Raw genomic sequence first — 19,169 nt, 5'->3', positions numbered from 1 at the left:
GTGGAGCCAGACGTTTAGGTCAGCAGGTCCCGGTCCATCTGACTTCTCTTCTCTCCGGCCATTTCCTGCTGTGTGTCAGCCGCCTGTTTGTGCCAGATACTCTCAAAGATACTGCTTTATTTTCAAAAGCACAACTGTTACTATGTGACCTTTCTAGTAACGACCCCAGTTTGAACAAAGAGTCTGCAGTTAGTAATCGTTTCTGCACTTTTCCTGCATTATCAGATACACGAACACAGAGGTCACCTGGAATCATAACAGATAATCCTCCAATCTGTCAATTCTGCAGAAGCAACGCCCGGTGCATGAACCTGTAAAAACTGTTAAGCCCGGCTTATGTCAAGTCAAAGTGAGCTTTATTGTCAATTTGTGCTGCACGTGCAAGACGCGGTAGAATTTAGATTATGTCCTCAGACGGTGTAAACATATATATTCATTGAGTGTGGTTACAGGGTGTTTTTAAATCTGAATTTGGTTTATTCTGAATTAAGTAATTCAGAATTATATTCATAATCTTGGTGTTTACATGGGAAAAACAAAGGATTAAGTCCTCTCTCACGTTGGGGTCTGTGAAGCGTTCTGATTGGACGGGGCAGCCGTGACGTTCTGACGTCTCCCGGAAGTAAAAAAGCGTTTTCCTCGTCTTTCTTTCTTGATTAACTTTGACACTACAGTTTGGAAAATGCTCGCGTTGTTAAGCGCCCGTCCATCCGCTCGTTTCATTACATCTAATTCCTCTAAAACTGAAGTTACATAAATCGTCTCCATACGAGTCGAAACGCGGGCCGCCATCTTGGAATGTTGCGTCATCACGACAGAGCATGCGCAGAACGGCCAGAATGAAGTCGCGCCTAATTAGCATATAATTCTGCTTCACGTGGACATTTTAGAACAGAATTAGGCTTTATTCAGATTTATAGAGAAATAAAAAAGTCCCAAGTATTGAATAGGAAATAAATCACCAAATAAATGTGCAAATTATGCATTAAACGTGAATAATACTTTCATTTCCAGTGGCTCTGAGCACCGTTATAGAGGGTTTTCACCGACGTCACGACTTGGGCGGTACCGTCTCTGCGCCGCCATATTGGAGGTACTCGGTGTAAACAATCATACTGACAGTAGTCACGATTGTGTGTTATGGAACAATTTGAGTGCGTTCAGCCATGTCGAATGCACAAGAAAGCTCGCCAAAACGGACAGAAGAAGCAAAGGCATATTGAGAAGGCCTTGGGTTACAAGAGAAAGACCGATTCTCGACCACGGACATCCGGGGAACTCAGCACGTATGCGCGGTCCTTAGCAACCAGTGCCAGGGGGCAAACAATCACGGACAGTGCTGCAAGTGGAGCGTTTTTGTGGAGTTTTCTTTTGCTCAGTATTTGTTATAGATTGAGCGATATAGAGGCTACTGAACCAGAGAGGAGGAGAAAGTGGCTGTTATAAACAGAACCGCCGACAGCAAAACACCGGGAAAACTGGCTATCGAAATCGGACTAGACATATGTTTGTTCTGCACACTTTGTAACAGGTAAGAAAGGAAAGTTTAGAGCTGCCATTTCCGTACTATATGGGTGGATGTGAGCTGAGCCTGTTAGCCTGTTAGTCTGTTAGCCTGGCATGCCAGACTGACTTTATGTATTACACACATATAAAGACATAAAGAGATACGTGTTTCCCCGTGGAGAGACAGTCTGGCGTGCCAGGATATGATGAGCCTGTTCCCTTTCTTTAAGCGTGGTAACAAACAAGCGCTAGCAGGCGAGCTAACGCTAGCTTGTTAGCGTCCTCATTTTAATCAAACTGCGTTTGTCAAATAATTTTTTAAAATAGACACCTTTTATAGCAATATTTGTACTTACCAGGAGCTTTGATGAGGTAGTGGTTCACATCTGGGAACCCAGACTAGGCCATTGTTTTGGATTATTTAGCCAGGAATCAGCTGTGTGCTTGTATGGGCACAAATCCAGCCTGACGATGTGAAGCTTTGCCTTATATCTTGCTAAAAGCTTCAGGCTTCAACCCATCCTGATACTGGTGAGCCACACCTGGCACCAGTGACCAATAATAGACTTGTGCTGCTACACAACAGAACGCTGAAAGTTTTAATAACTGTGCAAGCCCTTACGGTCGCTACGTCCCTTCCACGTTGTTTGCCCCTCCGGCTTGGTAACTAAGGAAGATCATGTGATGCGTGACGTCACGCCGATATCGAGAATATTTCGAGAAACTACGGTTTATTGGTGGTAAAGATCCGTACGAGTTGGCTCCCACCTCCTGGACTCTCACTGGGGACCAGCACTTTTGTTGGGGTTGGGGTTCTAAATAATTGATTAAAACACAAATATTACCAAGCAAATGGCTACAAATAGTGTGAGAGCTGAAATGTTTTTTTACATAAATACTTTAAAAATCTAGCACAAACTGTTTTCTTCAGGAGTAATACATCTCTTAAGGCTGGGGACAGAAAAATTCAAGTTTCTGTAGAAGCTAAACGTTTATGAATGATCAGCGTAACATATGAAGTCATTAATGAGCTTAAACTGTTGCGCTCTGTTTCACTTACCTGACAAGAAATGTGCCGAACAAATTCGGATGTTGTCCATATTTTTCCCTCGTAGATCTTGGCTAAGCTTTGCTAACCACAAGCGCCTCCGTTCCTCTGATAGTTTTTGGCATTCCTCACCCTGGTTTTTTTTTATAACTTTTGCAATTCTACAGAATTCCAAATGTTTTTCTCGGTCTGACCTATTGGTACAACCAATGACACGGCAATAATTTACCATTTTTCTTGATAACGCTCTGGATCTGCCTTAGGACTTGTGCTTTGTTGTGATACGGAGTACCTCCAAGATGGCGACTTCCGGGTCGATGACGCGCCTGGACGCGTCGGGGAAAACCCTCTATTGGGTAAACAGAACCCCAAAACGTAACGGAAGTTTTCCGTCTTCCCTTGAATAAGTTGTCGTGTAATTACTGTGATAATGGCGCGTCCAAATCTGAATGAAAAGAAGGATTTTAAAGAATTGGGGGGGGGGGAGCAAGACAAATGAGAAAAAAGGAAGAAATTGATGTAGAGATGCATTTGAGGAAGTGTTTCCTCAGGAAATATGTGGAAGAAAAGCCACCGAGGCAGAAGGACTGAGTGTATTAAGAGTGTGTGTCTGCTCCTGTAATTGAATAGTAAGTCTGGGGCTTTTTCATTCAGCCCGTATCATCCTAAACCGCAGTAATAACAAGATAAAAGCTTTCAATGGGAACTTGTCTGAGGCAGACATTAAAAGGGATTCTAGGTGAGGCGTGTTGTTTTGTCAAGGACAAATGGAGCCATTACCGAGCAAAAACTTTCGATTCTCCCCTGATGAGCGCAGACGAATGTGTCGTAATCAGCTGCAATTAGCCGAACTGAATTATTTATGCATTATTATTGGCAATTACTGGGAAGCTAATGCTGCCAGTTCCAATAAGCGGATCGGCCTCAAGGTGAGAGAAACGCCTGCCGACAGCAGTGACAATTCTCCACCTTTAAAGACAGAAGTCTGAGGATCGTTCCGGCTGAGCTGGAGTCCAGCAAATTTAATTCTGGACCTGATTTGGCTTGTAGTTTGTGGCAGAGCGAAGTGAGTCATTTTGATTGTGGGAATTGACTAAAACTGCAAGTGAATTCACCACGAATGGGATTCAGGCTCAGTCCACCGACATTTAAGTGTCAACCCGAAGCAGCACCAAGCTTTTTTTTTATCAGCTTCAACCCAGTTTACAATAGAGTGATGAAAGCCTGAGTGGTTGTTGGAGCTCTCAAAACAGACAATATGAAAAGGGCTTGTCCAGAGTCTTCTTGTGCTTCAGAGCTTCCCCTTCCCTGTTGCATAAAACATCAGGAAGCTGCTCTGCGTGTCTGTATCTCTTTAGATTTTCTCTTTTGTTGGCAGATGGAAGCGTTTCTACAATCTGTAGCTCCACCTGGGGCAAGCTGAAGATATTTGAAATCCTGCGAACAAGGCCCCATTTACACATACATCTCATATATATATATATATATATATATATATGTATAATTATCAGGCTTCTTCAAACAGAGAAGCTGTTGATTCTGCCGTTTCTATAGAAAAAAAAATATTGATTTCAACATGTTGCCTTGTAAACATGAAACTTTTCTGAAGCAATGATGCAAAAACAATAATATTCACTTGAAACGTCATCGTATGAAAGGGACCTGGGATTCACAAAGCCCGAAAAATTCCAAATTTCTACACGTTCAAGTTAATTTTAAGACAGATTCATCAATATCATGGTATTCAGTCGTCTCACTCAAGCTGCGTGGAATTAAGTGCAGCTGCCTCCAACTCCAGCAGCTTTCAAAACATACAGTGACAGATGAGACTGAAGACTTTCTCTTGTTTGAAATGCTTGGATTTTAATCGTGCACAAATTGTAGACTAGTCTTGATTCAGGATTTCTTGCTGAGTGTTAAGAGAAATGAGTGTGAGCACAACCCGTGACCGGCTTCCCAGATCTCTTCTCCACTGGGAGAAATGTTTCATAAGCCTTTTTTTCTTCGCTTTTATAATGTTTCTCTCAAAAATGCACCAATTAATTTTACATTATGTGACATTTAGTGATTTTCTAATTTCCTCTTGGTGTGTATTCCATCCATCCATCCATCCATCCATCACATTATGCTCATATTCCGTTCACTTTGTTTTATATGGCTGCGTGGATTTCAGTAATTGCGTTCCACTTTACAGCTAAATACACCTCCTGCACTGCTGCTTGCTCTGTGTTTAGCTTGTGTAATGGAAAAATGTAAAATCATGCAAGCCATGAGCTAAAAATCCATTATCTGCTCCTCTCTCGCAGCCTCTTTGATTGCACTGGAAATTTGGTAACTCAGATTGCCTCCTCGTGGAGAAAATCAATTTGAAATGTGTCGCCGCTGATTCCCGCGGCGCCCGTCCCTCTTCAGCCTGTTTGCCGTTGCTTCAGCAGTGACTCTCCACGTTTGTGATGTCTTCTTCTCCTGTATTCCCCGCCTGCGTTATGCGTCCACGTGAAAACGGCCCCGCTCGGCGTCCCCCGCCGGCCCTCCAGAAGGTCATTAACCTCAATCTGTCTCCATAATGCATGAAGCCGCTGATTAGCATCACCTGATTGGCTCCATGGTATGGCCGCGGTCCGCGCTAACGAGGCAGCGCGTCCATCCCTCCTTCTGATCTAACGGCGTCTCAACCGGCTCCGACGGCCCGACGTGTGATCTGTGGGCTTTATGTGGCTTTTCAGCGTCTCGCCTGACGTTTAATGAAAGTGTTGGTTTTTCCCCCAGCCGGGTGAACGAGGACAAATTGATTCCCCGAGCAACACTCCAGCAACAATAGGAAGTGCGCTCTTCCGTGGAAGCAGTGAGGAGGGGGTGGGGGTTCGTGGGGATTTTCTTTGTTGTGGGTGTGTAGATTCACAATCGTGACCCCCGTGTCCCCCGAGGGAAGGGTCGGCGCTCCGGGTCCAGAAAGGCCGTCCAGGAAGTGGCAGTAACGCACATCGCTGCACATGAGCGACTCCACTGAGAAGCAGCGGCGAGCGCGGGGGGAAGCCCTCCGGAATCTGTCTGAACGTCGCGATGCCGGGCTCTCCACTGGATTCTGGACAGCTTCGCTCAGACCTCCTCCCGTGGGAGTCGGGGTCTCTGGTCTGTGGCTCCCCCAGGTGAACAGCTGTGCTTTAGATCTGGAGGATGCTGGTTCAAATCCCAGTTGTAAAACCAGCTCAGGCTAAGTTGCAAGTACCGGTTCAGCTTTGCTAGGCGTACTTGTTGAAGTGCGGCGATGGCGAGTCTTACATGACGCGACCCGTCAGCAGCAGGTCTGCAAACAGACGACGAACTCTGGAAGGGATTTAGAGAGTCTTTCATATTGACTGGATCACCAGTGAATCATGTCAAGATCAGGGGCAGAAAGCGAGTTTACACAACACCGGCAGCTGAACCACTTTCATGGTGTTTAGGTCGGAGTACGAACTCCTGGATAACCTCCACCAGTGGGCTCTTATGGAAACGTCCCTGGATCTGAAACATGTGGCAAATAAACCATCAAACGGTAAACATTAACAAAGCGCAGTACTGATTTACCTAAACTTCAGCTATTTGTTTCCCGTCTTCAGTCAGCTGCTCGTATTGTTCTCTGGTGTCGTGCTTCCCTCGCTGCTCGTCATCACACGTCCCTGACATACTCTAATAGGGTTATGGTACGTTACAGCGATGGAGCCCCCCCCTCCTCCCACGTTAATGTTCCTCCTCTTCTCATGTCTGTCCCATGGGCCTGCTTGCTGGGACTTAATGGTGTCCCAGCTGTGAGCAGGGCCGGGCCCAGCCGAGCGCACTGTGCCAGAAAGGGCCCTGGTCCCCGGGGCATTCACCCGGCGCAGGAAGAGGGGGAGGAGCGTCACGAGGTGGGCTGCCGCCTGATCCTCAGGGAGGGGGGCTTTACTCATCGTGGCGGACATTTCAGCTCGGCTTCAGCAAGTGTTCATGTAAAGTGCTTTACTGTATTTCAGACAGACTTCCTGCAGAGGCGGAGACTTTCTGCTGTTGAGAGAAGGATAACTCTGTTCACTGTGAGCAGCACTTGAGGCAGTTTAAGAAATGAAATGACCCTTCTGTTGGTGTTGTTTTAAGAAAAGTTTTCACACAAATTTTAAACTGAAGAGACTGGACAGATGTGTTTTCCTGCTTGGAAACATGCAAAACAACCGAATCCTGTCAGAACTGCAGCTTTCAGAGGATCCGGTGTAATTACAACGTGTGCATTCGGCCAGTGTTTGTTAATGATGCAATGCGGAGTAACCCATCGTGAAAACAGCGGAACCGACAGAGTGAGCCAGCTCCTCTGATCCTGCTACGTTCCCATATGTGTAGAAGAGACTATTCTCACTCTGCAGTTACCATTTAATGTCCGTGTTCGAAAGCTTTCTTTGGCGTTTGTCAACAGATTTTTGCTGTGTTCACTCGTTTTCGCTCGAAATGAGCTGAGCGAGAAGAAAGACACCTGGAACAAGACGAGAGTTGGTGACCAACCAGCCAGTGCCGATTACCAAACGTGGAGTTTGAAGCTAAACCTGGCGAGACTCTACCAGATCTTTCAGGTAGAAATATGGCTGATGGCGAGGACCGTAACGCTGCTCATGTCATTAGCAGTAAGAGGAACGCCAAGGAGGCGTTTGAAATGCAAATAATACCCAAGCCTTCACTTCAAAGGTAAACTGAAATGTGAAAAGCCTTGAACCTTGAATGAAAGCCAGGCTGGAGCGTCGAGGTCGCGCTCCCTCTTTGGATGGAATGGTTTCTTGATGACACCTTTCAAGGTGGCGTCCTCGCCCTCTGTCTCCTCCTCCCGCTCATTCGGCCTGACACTCGTTTAACCCTAACCCTAACCCTAACCCTATCCCCGTCACGTCGGAGGAAAGTCACCGTCCGTCCGGGCCGAGCTCCCGACTCCTCCGACGCACAGCTGTCCGCCACCTGCCGCCGAGCGGCCGCCGTCGCCGTCGCCGTCGCCCGGGAGGCTTCACGTCGCTTAGCGTGCGTTTAGCATCCGTCCAAGTTGGTGGAATTCCTCTTCTTACACGACTTGGCCTTGCTTAGCAGATGCACTGTGGCAGATGGAGGCGCTTTCTATCTTTATGTATTAATTATGGCCGCCACTTGTGTATTAAAAATTGATTTTTAATGGGGCCGCAGCATAAGGCGCTCTCTGTATGGCACTTCTGCTGTTGTGAGTTTGCATCTGTCCTGACACACAGCACGTCCTCCCCTCTTTTTCCCTTCTGCCTCGGTAAAAGCAGCAGTGGAGTGCTCATCTGAAGGCATGTCTGCAGATTCAGGTCAGACTTTCGCCTTTAAAACAAGGAAATCAAACATCTGGTAAGATGTTTTCCCCATTGGAAAAAGAAAATCCTCTTCTGATTCAACAAAGCTGCGCGAGCACGTCGCTTTAATTACGAGCTCCTCTCTTTGATGCGTTGGAGATGCTCTCGCTGCTTTCAGCCAAACTTATTCGACTTTCTCTCCCAGTCGTGGAAGATTTCTTTCCTTTAAACGTGTCTGTGTTTGTTCTGCTTTTCCAGATGGCTTCGTAATAGCCTATTTCAGCATCCCTGTCCGTTTATCTCACCGTCCCATCTGTGCTGTCATCCTCCCACTGGCTTTCATCATACCTCTGATGGGAGGAGGGCGGAGGAGGGCGGAGGAGGTATAAATGACTCATTCGGTGGCCTCTGGGTCATTCCTGCCCCGGGTTATTACTGCCTCATTATGCTTCCCTCTTTGTCCTAGAGGTGTGTGTGTGTGTGTGTGTGTGTGTGTGTGTGTGTGTATATATATATATATATATATATATGTGTGTGTGTGTGTTTATCCCTTTGTCCCTGCCCGGTTTGAACACAGCTCATCCGTTGCACTTCACGCTATGGCAGTTTACTCCTGCAGGTTTGAATCCCAGAGAGACGTTGACTTTGGGCTTTTAATCGCACACAGCTGTTTAATGCAGTGAGTTATGTTCACTTTAGTTAGAAGAGCCTTGAATTCTCAGAGGAGTTTTATTTTTTTTTAAAAAGATATTCACATGAAAAAGAGGGATGTTTTCACATTTTGTTTCGTCGCTAAAACGACCACGTTCAGGAGAGTTTGCCTCCAGAGTGTCATGGCTCCCGGTCCAGACGTTGGCTTTGGTGTACCTCTACTGAGCATGTGCAGAAGAACATTTACTGCGTCTGTGGAGCACGTGTGCCGTAGCAGCGCTTCAGTAAAGCTGCGTTTTTAAACGAAGACAGAATCAAAGTGTTTTCAAAAAGTTCCATTCTCAGTGGCTCCGAGCACCGTTGTCGTGTAGACAGACCTGCGAAACACGATGGAAGTTTTCAGGTTTCACTTGAAAACAGGGACCAGGACTGTCCCATCGCTGATCCTGAAGCTGTGTGTCGCCTCGGATCAGCCCATTAGTCACAGCGGGGGACTGGCTCATATCATCATCGTGTGTGTGTGTGTGTGTGTGTGTGTGTGTGTTTCCCTGACATTCTTGGGTTTGCTTGGTATTTCTGAGATATTGTAGCGTTATGCAACTTTCCAGCCTGGGGGTGAAGCTATCCACCGTGGGAGGGAAAGTGGGACGGCGGCGGCGGCGGTGGCGGCGGCGGCGGCCCCGTTCTGAATGCAGGCGCTGGGTTTGTCAGTTCTCCGGTCTTTGCCCTCCTCGGTGTGTCTCTCCGTTGTGTCTTCACTCCGTCACGTCCCCACCCTGCTGTCTGGCTGTCCTCATTACCTACAGTCTTCCCTTCATCACTCTGTCGCCCTCCCTTTGTGTCGTCTCCTCCTTCGCTCGCCTCCCTGCTTTTCTTTCCCGTGCCGTTGCCTCCGGCCTGCCCCCCCACCCCCCACCCCCCCACCCCCCCACCCCCATCCACAGGGAGGAACTGAGGGGGAAACAAAAGCGAGGAGACGGCTGGGCTTGTTGTGAGTGGGTGAGGAGAGGGATGTTAACACATCCAGCCGCTCGGACCTCGTCTGAGGAGCAGTTAAGTGGTCGGAGCTGCCGATTTGATTTTCACCCAGGAGTGAATGTGTGTCCACTCCGGTCAGTGAAAGATAAATGCCGTTTTTAAACTTAATGGATGGTTGGAGTACTTGGGAAGTGATGGGTTCAGGATGGGCTTGTGTGTGTGAGAGTGTGTGTGTGTGTGTGTGTCTTTCCACTGAATGGATGCTACATAATTCAGAAGCCATTATTTTTGCGAACTGCTACGGCAAAGAAAGAACAGTGGAGACAAAAACCAGAGTGTTGTCCTGCCTATAGCTGCTTCAAGAGCTACCTCTGAATAAGTGTGTCTTTCAGAATGAAACCTTTGTGACCCCCTTCCTGAGTCCCATGCATCTTTTAAACGACACAGTACATTTTAAGGGGATTAAAAGTCTCATAACGCCGAGAATCGTCCCCTCAGAGCTGGATATGAGCTCCTGCTGTATTGCTCCTGGTGGTTCCTGTGTCGGTTTCTCCCAGCCTGGTCTCCAAACTCCCAACCACTTTCTTTTTTCTTTACCGCTCTGCCCTTTTCTTCTACATTCCCTCTTTTCTCTGCATGGCCTGGCTGCGGAGGGAATCACAAGACGAGCGGCGCGGCAGCTCCAGCCGGCCTGTCACATGCTGCTTAATTCAAGCGGGCTGCGGTAATTCGGCCTTTCAGTCGTCATCCCTCCCTCCCCGACGCGAAGGCACCGACCGACCTGCACAAAGAGAGCGGCTGGGTGGCCCAGTGTGGGATCCCCCCCCCCGTCCCTCCCCTCCCCCCCGTCGCATTTGCATTATCCACCTGCGTCCCGCATCTCCATCTCATTTTGCTGCGTTCACCTCAATTACACCCGGTTTGTGCCAAGTCTCATTATTCAGAGAGCGCGGCGCCGCCCGGCGAGGAGGCGGCGGAGCGCCTCCCTCTCGCTCCGGCCCTTTGTCTCACCTTGGTGCTCGCTGCCATCCATCTGTCTCCGCTCGCCAATTAACACATTTACAGTCCCGTCTTCTTCGCGGAGGCCTACATCTGCATACATTTAGAGGACGGCTCCTGAAAGACGTGGACTTTCTGAAGTTTTCTTCAAACTCTCGACCTTCTGTTAGACCCTCGTCTTTAGATTGCCATTGTGGGTGCCTGAGCATGACCCTTGACCCCCATAAGCTCCCTGGGCCCTGCACCACAGCAGCTCTCTGCTCCCAGATTGTAAAGTTGAGATTAGCTGTGAATGTGATGGTTAAAGAGGGAAGAGATTTCTCCGACGGGGATCAGGAAAAGCTTTGTTTTGGTCTTCTTTCTAACCGCCGTGTTTCCGAAAAACAGTCCTTTCTGTGCTCTGGGTGGCAGTAATGAGTCCTCCCGTCAGTGTTCAGACCATCCATCCGTTCAAACATTGTTTTTATTGCATTTTTTAATGACAAGAATGTAGCATCAAGAGGTTCACACAGAACATTAAAACGAATCCATAAATCATCTCTTTACACCAGCTGTGATTGACGAGGTTTGGAAATGGGGAACAATTTATCCAGCATCTTTTTGTGGATGGGATATTTGCATCCTTTGAACAGCGGGTTTCTAAACAGAAGCGACCCCGTGCTCACTTCTATCGATATTTGCAGAAAACAGTATTGCTCGTTTCCCGACAGCAGTTCAGGATTCTGCATCGCATTCACTTCGCAAACCCGAAGTCGCTCCAAGGTGTCCAGATTTGGACCCAACCTGTGACGAATGCCAGATGGCCTCGGCCACGGCACCTCACGTGTTGTGGTCAGGCCCCTGCCCAGATGCATTCTGGGCCTCTGTTTACCGGTAGACCCACATTTTCTCACTGCCATTTTTAGTGTAAAACCAGAGAGTGCTACATATCCAGGAAATATTTGAAAGGCTGTTTAGCACCTAGAATCGTGTAAATGAACACTTATATGTGCATAATTTGACACACACACAGAGGAAAACACGATTTTAACCCTGTGTGTTTGGAGAAACGTCGGAGTAGCACAGAAACATCGAAACACAACATGATAGGAGACATTCAAATTCTTAAAATATAAATATCAGATCCTCTCTCTCACTGTAAGGACAGAAGCTGACGACTTGCTCTGAACATGAAAGACATTTACAGCCTGAAGTGATGAAGTTGAGGAGAGGAGAGTAAAAAAACAACGAGCCTTTTTAATGGCGTAACATGAACAAGTGTCAGATGTGAAGGTCGACGTGAAATCTGCTCTCAGAGCCACCGCGTGAGATTATTGATGCTGCCGCCTGCCTCCTGGAAGATTGTTCGGTTTACGCCGCCATGTTCCTGCCGATTCCTCTGTTTCTGGGTCTGAGTCCCACCGCTGGACTCGGGGACGCAGGAGGACCAGATGGCTCGGCGCCAGAAAGATCTCAGACTCGCCGAGAAGGAAGAGTCAGAGGTGCGGCGCCTGAACAGACCCATCTGCTCACAGACGGACGCAGAAGTCACTGGAAGCTGATTCCGGCGGTCCTGTTGCTATTTTCGTCATCTCTGGTGGACGGCAGAACGGGGGCAGGAGGAGGATGAGGAGGAGGGATGAAGAGGGCAGGGTGGGAGCAGAGGAACATGAGGAGGTCTGCAGGTCTGCAGGTCCAGCTGCAGGCGAGACTCCATGAAGCTGCTGACAGGCAGAACGGCCGAAAACCAGAATCCAGAAGTTTCTCTCTGAACTTTCTTGTGCACATTGACTTTTAAATGGACATCAAAATCCAATGAAGGTTTTCTGTTTTCACTTGAAAATATCGTGTAAATGTCGAATTAAGTAAAATTGAAGCCTCAAAAGTAATAAACACTGCAAAAAATCTTATCTTTTTTTTTTTTTTTACTTATTTTGTAGTGAAAATGTCTCATTTTACTTGATTTGAGATACGTTCACGTAAATATTTAAGAGAAGTTCTCTGAAATCGAGATGTTTTTCATTTGTTCTATTGGCAGATTTTTTACTTATTTCAAAGTAAAAGTATCTTAATTTAAGGAAAAAAAATGTAGTATAAAGTAAAATGACACATTTTCACTCAAAACAAGTTCAAAAAAAGTTGGTCAGAGTTTGAACTTTTCAGTGTGTTTCAACAAGTGGAGGTCTGGCGCTTGCGTTGAGCTGCAGGGTGAAAGCATGGCGGCCTTCTGGCTCTTCGTCGTGAAGCTTGCAGGTGAGACGCTGAACTGTTTGGTGCAGAAGTTCTGCTCCTTCAGCAGAACGTCGCTCTGCGGACGTCCCACAAATAAGTGATCGTCTTCATTCAACTCGCAAAAGTATTAAAGTGAGGAAAATCGAGCGGAGAGGATGGGAAAACTCTCCGCAGATCTGCTGTTTCTCACGGATCCTCAACGAGTCGGCGTTGCTCCAAAAAGAAGATTTTTTTTTTTTTTTCGATGTCTGTCAGTGTGAGCGCACTCAGACTGTTAAAGCCGGAGCTCTGAAGCATTTGTCAGAAAGTGATTGCTGTGCATATAAAACGTTGTTTTTGAATCCAAATGTCTTGGTTTCATTCTGACGGCCCTGTTTCAGAGTTTTGCTGTGATCCTTTCAGTCCTTTCAAGCAGCTAAATTCACTTTTTGAGGCAACAGAAAGCTGTACTGTGACTTTACAAGCATTTCAATGGCCAGAAGGGACTGCGGGAGCCGGAGCTGTTCAAATGTAAATCATCAGGAGCCGGAAAACAATCTTGACGTGAAGAAAACTGAACACATTTAAACCAATAATTTACATTTGTTTTGATGAAATGAGCAAAAAAACAAATGTATTGATCATAATTACATTGATGTCTTTTCTGTTTGCTCTGTAGAGCCCAGACATTTTACAATCCCATCATATTGTCATAAATACTCTAAAAAAACACCCTGGTAAGCTGTGTGGGTCCATGAGATAAATGAATCTAAAGATATCATAAATATGATGCTTTTTTTTCCAAAAATCTGGTTGTATTGTCAGAAATAGTGCCATGCTGTATCACCATGGCCAAAAATATTCAGGGATGCAGCATAGATACAGTCAAAAATGCTATTCCTTTAATGAAAAGTATCTCTGTACAAGAATCATTCTGTACATGATGGAATTTTAGGAGAAATCGCAACTATTTCTCAAGATGTTTCCAGGAATTTTAACAAAAAAACACACAAATACCAAACCATGATGATCCAGAGCCTATAAGTCTGTTTGCACTTTGTTTGTGGCTTTAGCAGCTTTTTGGGTGTGGTGGTCTGGTTCCCGGTGGTCTCACGGCCGGCCCCCCGCTGTCCCTGCCTCTCCCCCTGCAGTCCCTCATGTTCCTGGGCTGCGTGGCGGCCGCCGGCCTCGGCCTCAACCTGCTGTGTCTGGCCGTCTACCTGAGCTGCCTGTGCTGCTGCCGCAAGGACGAGGACGACGAGAGCAAGAAGCCCGGCTCCTGCTGCGTCACCTGGTCGGCCGTGGCGGCCGGACTCCTCACCTGGTGAGCCGCCGCCGCCGCCGCCGCCGTTTCTGCTCTGCATGCCTGTCGGTCCGTCTCTTCCCTCCGGAGACGGCTCCTCTTTCCTCTGCATATTTCCACCTGTCGTCAGATCTTCCTTTGATCCGTCTGCCGTCCTCCTCAGACTCTGAAGCAGATCAAATCTGAGCAGGGTTACCTTTTGTGCATCTTCCAGTGATTTCTGCTTTGTGACTCACAGGCTGCGCGTGTTTTCTCTGAATCCCCGGAGCTCCTTGCCGGTGATTTATCAGAAAATTGGCACCATTGTTGTGTATTTTCATCCCGGCTCCGCAAATAACCAAATGATCCTGTTGGCAGTGGAGCTCTCTGCCCACGGCGTGGAAAGCGTCCTGCCGTGGGCGTGTTGGCGTGTTGGCAGGGGAGGTGTGTGAATGAGCGGGGCAGCCTGGTGCTCGACCCCCGTTAGTCACAGAGTTACCATCCAGAAAGGCAGGTAGTGTGTGTTCCAACACGCTCCCCTCAAAACACAGAAACCAGAAACATTTCAAGGAAGTAGTTTTATCCAAATTAATCCTGAAGTTAACTTTGTCATTGTTCTATAATGTTTTCACACCCGTAGATTTGGTTCTTGTTTTCGTCAATCTTTTTTATGCAAAATGATTGAGTTTTTTTCTTTGAATGAAAGAAAAATGAAAATATATCAAATATGTTTTTTCACTGTGTAGTAAAAGAAAAAAATACACTCATTTTTTGCATTTTTGCAAACCTGTTGAAGAACCAAGTTAAGATAAGTGTAAGTTAATGGGTTAGTCTACATACATTACACAATAAATAAATACACAATTGTGTTTTAGCATATTTTGTTCATCCAGGAAGTCCAAATTAATCGATTAAATAAATGTTTTCAATGATAGGTGAACATCCCTTCATTTACATTAAAGCTGCTGTAGGCAGGATTCGGCATCTCCGCCATCTTGCTTAGGGTTACCTAAGCAAGATGGCGATTTGACCCATCTAAGATGGCAATTTGAAACCCAGCACAGCCAATCCTGTCCTGTTTTCTCTGACATCACGCCCTTACGCAAGTTAAGCCCCTCCCACAAGAATGTGCGACGAACGCCCCTCGACCAATCACGGTTAGAGCCTCATGGGCTCTTCTGATTGGTCAAAGATACCTGGAGCTGTCGAGATTCCTTTTCAGCTCAGAACAGAGACAGATGGAAACGCTGCGCCCTCGCGGTAGAGCAGTGATGCTACACTCCTAAAGGATTATCAATGGATACTCTAACATTTAATCCAAAGAAAACACAGAAACATTAGCACTGACTAGCAAAATCCTGCCTACAGCAGCTTTAAGAAAAAATAATACAATATATCAAAGTTAATGGGCCACGATATGTAAATAATGTAAAGCAACAATGATTTATAGTCTTCATCTGATTTATTTTACTGGGAAAAGATGAATAACTCCATAAGTAAATAAAATGCTTCACTTTATCAACGATGCATCAAGAAATTCCGTCTATAAAGACGAATTTATTTTGTAAGAGGGGAAGAAGAAGAAGACAGAGAAATAATGTATTGAGGATAAATATTTGGGGTTGGAGTCTCTCTTCCAGCCAAAAAAGCCCCGTTAGTGTTTCTGCAGGAGAACTGCAGCTTCATTGTTCATTCATGCTGCGGTTTGAACTCTTAATGTGGATGTAAATAACATTCCTCCCGGCCAAACGCTGCACGCCTCACCTGGCATACGATGAAGTTCACCGAGCGCCGCTGACTCATTAGAACAAATCCAGTTTCCACTGCTGAGAGCGAGACGCAGAAACACACGGCGATCACGCCGAACACGAGGTTATTTGTGACGAGTTTCAGTTTTTCTGGCCTCAGATATGTTTCATTAGCGAGCAGGGCGGCTGTCTGCGCTGAACGGAGCAGATGAACGGTCAGAATTGGGCTTTTCCAGCTGTTGCTGTGGTTCCAGACGCCGCGGCCCAGTGTTTCCTGCCGAGCGGCGCCGCGTTCGTCCTGATCTGTTTTGGCTCCGAGCGGCTGAATCTCATCAAGTTTGCGTCGAGCTGAAAACTTTGTTGATGTCAAGCGACACTGGTTTGGCCGGGATTCTCCAGCCGACTAACGATATCAGCGTTGCAGCGTGTGCTGCGTGTTTTTTACGTCTGACCGTCCGCCGCTGCGTCAGAATCCGGATCGACCGACGGAGCGTGGCGGCTCCGGACTAAACGTCGGCGTGTCGTTTGTCATAAAGTCACGGGAGCCACGAGGCCTGACGCAGCACGCACACACACACACGCACACACACACGTCATGAGGAGAAGACCTGCGCTACCCTCACAAAGAACGCCATTATGTGAGCGGCGGCCAGTTGGAAATATTAATTTAACCCTCGAGGCTAAATTATTACAAAACACGCGTCCCGAAACTCACACCTCGCCACAAAATCAGCTTCTCTTTGACGTCGCAGGAGCTTAATCAAGCGTCTGTATCGCTCTAGAAAACTGTTCTCCCGCTTCAGTGAAGGAATTGGGATAAAAACTGGGATCATCTGAGGTGAACGAGAGCGCCGTCAGGGTCCCGGTTCCCCCCACGACTCCAGAACCTGCCTTTAAGTCTCCGTTTACACCACGACGTTTGAAGTGAAAACGCGTCATGAAACCTGGGAATGTGACGAACAGTGAATTCTGTTTAATTCAGCGGAATTAGTCAATAGACGCTCCCGAACGCTGAATGCAGGGAGATAACGGTGACACATCGCGTTTCGTCACTTTGTCTCTGAGCAGCTTCTCCCTTCCAGCTATTTAAAGAGATTTCGGTTTTTCCAGGGGAAAATCTGTCCACTAAAAGCTCAGTGACAAACATCCTGAGTGTCAGATTACGTCTGAGTCACTCAGAACGGCGGCGAAGCGCTAATCGCGCGACGTTTAGCCGCGTGTGGCGCGCTGGACGCCGTCAGACGGCGTTCCATTATGTTGAATCATTTATGCGCTCCTTCTCAAACGGCCTCCGATCCGTCATCCTGCCCCTCGTTGGAGACGGGAGCGTGAAAACCGAGCCGGAAGCCGGGAGTGTGTGACGGGTGGTGTGTTCTGACGCGCAGGATATTTGTCAAGCTGTTGTTGTGTTTTGACTCACGTTGAGATGATCTCCAGAATCCAGAAGGATTTCTTGGCTCTCGAGCTGAAGCCTTTTTAAAAATGGAAGAATTGAGTCGTTCAGGTTTTATAATCACAAACATGACTTTGCTGTCTCTTTAGAGGAAGCTGATGGTCGGATCCTCACATTGGAAATCTCTCCTACTACTTTCTACTTTCTCTCCTCTTCCACGTGTTGCTTCCTCCACGCTCATGTTTGGCCCCTGTGTTATGGCCCCGCCCCCCTTTCCGTCGTCCCGCTCTAACCGTGTTTGACAGCGGCCCGGGCTGACACGCCGCCGTGTCCGTTCAGATTAACGGCGTCGGAGCAGATGTGGCTCCGCCGCCCGCCGCGCAGCGCCTCGCCGCCGTAATTAGACCGATGGAGGCGTTCCTGCTGACAGTGGCAGGCTGTTTACCCTCCCGGTGTGAGGATCTCTGTGAATCGCAGCTCATTCTGCCTCAGATGCAGGATATGGACACCAGTGAGGCTTTAAAATCAGAATTAAATCTTACAGTGTCCTTCAGCCGCTCCAGTCCCTGACAACTGACTTCATTCATTCCCATTATGCATTTTAATGCTTGTTTTCTTTCTTTTTTTTTTGCATTTCCTGTTTTCCTTTCTTCACTTATTCAGTTTTATTTTGTCAGTCGTCCCTTAAATTTGCGCGAACCTGCAGGAAACGCTTGTATATGAAGCTTGATTGATAATAACCCTGCACCGTGTGCATCAAGCAAGCAAGTCAGTCTCTGTTCAAACAGTTCACTGCTTCACAGGGACATTGTTGAAAGAATCTTAATCCTGAGAAACTAAGATTATAAAATACATTAAAACAAAGTGTTTAAGGAAGGCACTAATAAAGTAACAACTTCATTAAGATAATTGTAAGAAAATGTGAAATCTATTGTCCTGATTATCCTGATTTTAAAGACGTGAGTGTGTCAGCAGGAAGTTTGTACCACAGGGCATCAAATGTTAGAAAAACATTGCAGTACCAAGTGTTTTCCACAGCGTAACCTCGCCAGTTAAGCAAATAAAATAAGTACAAATCACTGAGATGTTTTATGGACAGACAGAATCAGCTGTAAGGTGTAAAATTTGAATAAAATAACCGTCAGAGCCGCCCGGTCTGCCACAACAAGCGATCCCATCTGTCACCTTCACGTCCTCCAAACGGCCAGTTTCAGAGAGAATCGGTCCCGGGACGGATGCTTCTGACGGCAGGAGGCGTGAAAACGGCGGCTGTTCCGGCGTAATGGCTTCGCGGCGCGCTGATGGATTCCCGGCTTCATTAGCCGGACGCGACCTTGATTCTGCAACCGGAGAAGATATTCATTATTCCAGAAGTGACCTTTCTTATAAATCAATCATAGAAGAAGAAGAAGAAAAAAGAAATCATTTGCAGTTTGGCAGACACGCAAAAACCAAAATGAGACATTTATGAGTATAAAAGGTGGCTGGAGATTTACAAAAGGGTTCGTAAGCTTTACTTAAATTAAGCCCTGTTTGTCGACCGGAGCTCGTTTTTTAAGTGTTTATGATGAAGCATTTCTGCAGTTTGGAGGTTAAAAACACTGTTTTCTTCTCCGCTCTTTGACTTTTCTCTGAAGCTGATTCCAGACGGATCACATGTGGAGCTCGTGGATGAATTTAGAAGATAATAATAAAGTTCAGCTTTTTTACTTAATTCAATTCGTAAAATCTGAAGACATGAATGGAATATTCAAGATTTTGTTTTTTAAAGTTCTCAGTGTCAGAAAAATTGGATTATTTCAGTATTTCATTAAAAATGATTTAGGATAAAGGTAATTTTTCTTGCAGATCTTCATGTTGAAGTGAAACGATGCGTTAACTGAAGAATGTGTCGCCGCTCATGCTTTTCAAAAGCTTCTTAAACATAAAGCTTTTCAGCGGATTTATGCGTCTCGTCGATATTGTTGGAACCAATTCAAATATTCTCCTAAAAAAAACACCGCAAATGATCAAACTCGAGTTTTTCTCCTAAACTAATCTGGGTTTTTCATTTCATTAACGTCTCGTC

General features: G+C 46.6%; 1 protein-coding gene across 2 annotated transcripts in view; it reads left to right on the top strand.

The window, feature by feature from the left end:
* The window catches only part of ttyh2 (tweety family member 2), a 53,458-nt gene that overhangs the window by 3,027 nt on the left and 31,262 nt on the right, over nt 1–19,169 (top strand). For both annotated transcript variants that reach the window (XM_030098751.1, XM_030098750.1), the window contains exon 2: nt 13,830–14,002. In XM_030098751.1, the coding sequence (XP_029954611.1) occupies nt 13,830–14,002 (173 nt within the window). The remainder of the gene's footprint in view (nt 1–13,829; nt 14,003–19,169) is intronic.

Source organism: Salarias fasciatus, chromosome 8 (genome assembly GCF_902148845.1).
Source record: "Salarias fasciatus chromosome 8, fSalaFa1.1, whole genome shotgun sequence".
In the NCBI taxonomy this organism is placed as follows: Eukaryota; Metazoa; Chordata; class Actinopteri; order Blenniiformes; family Blenniidae; genus Salarias; species Salarias fasciatus.
The sequence above is the reverse complement of the archived record's forward strand: the minus strand, read 5'-3'. Positions and strand labels throughout refer to the sequence as shown.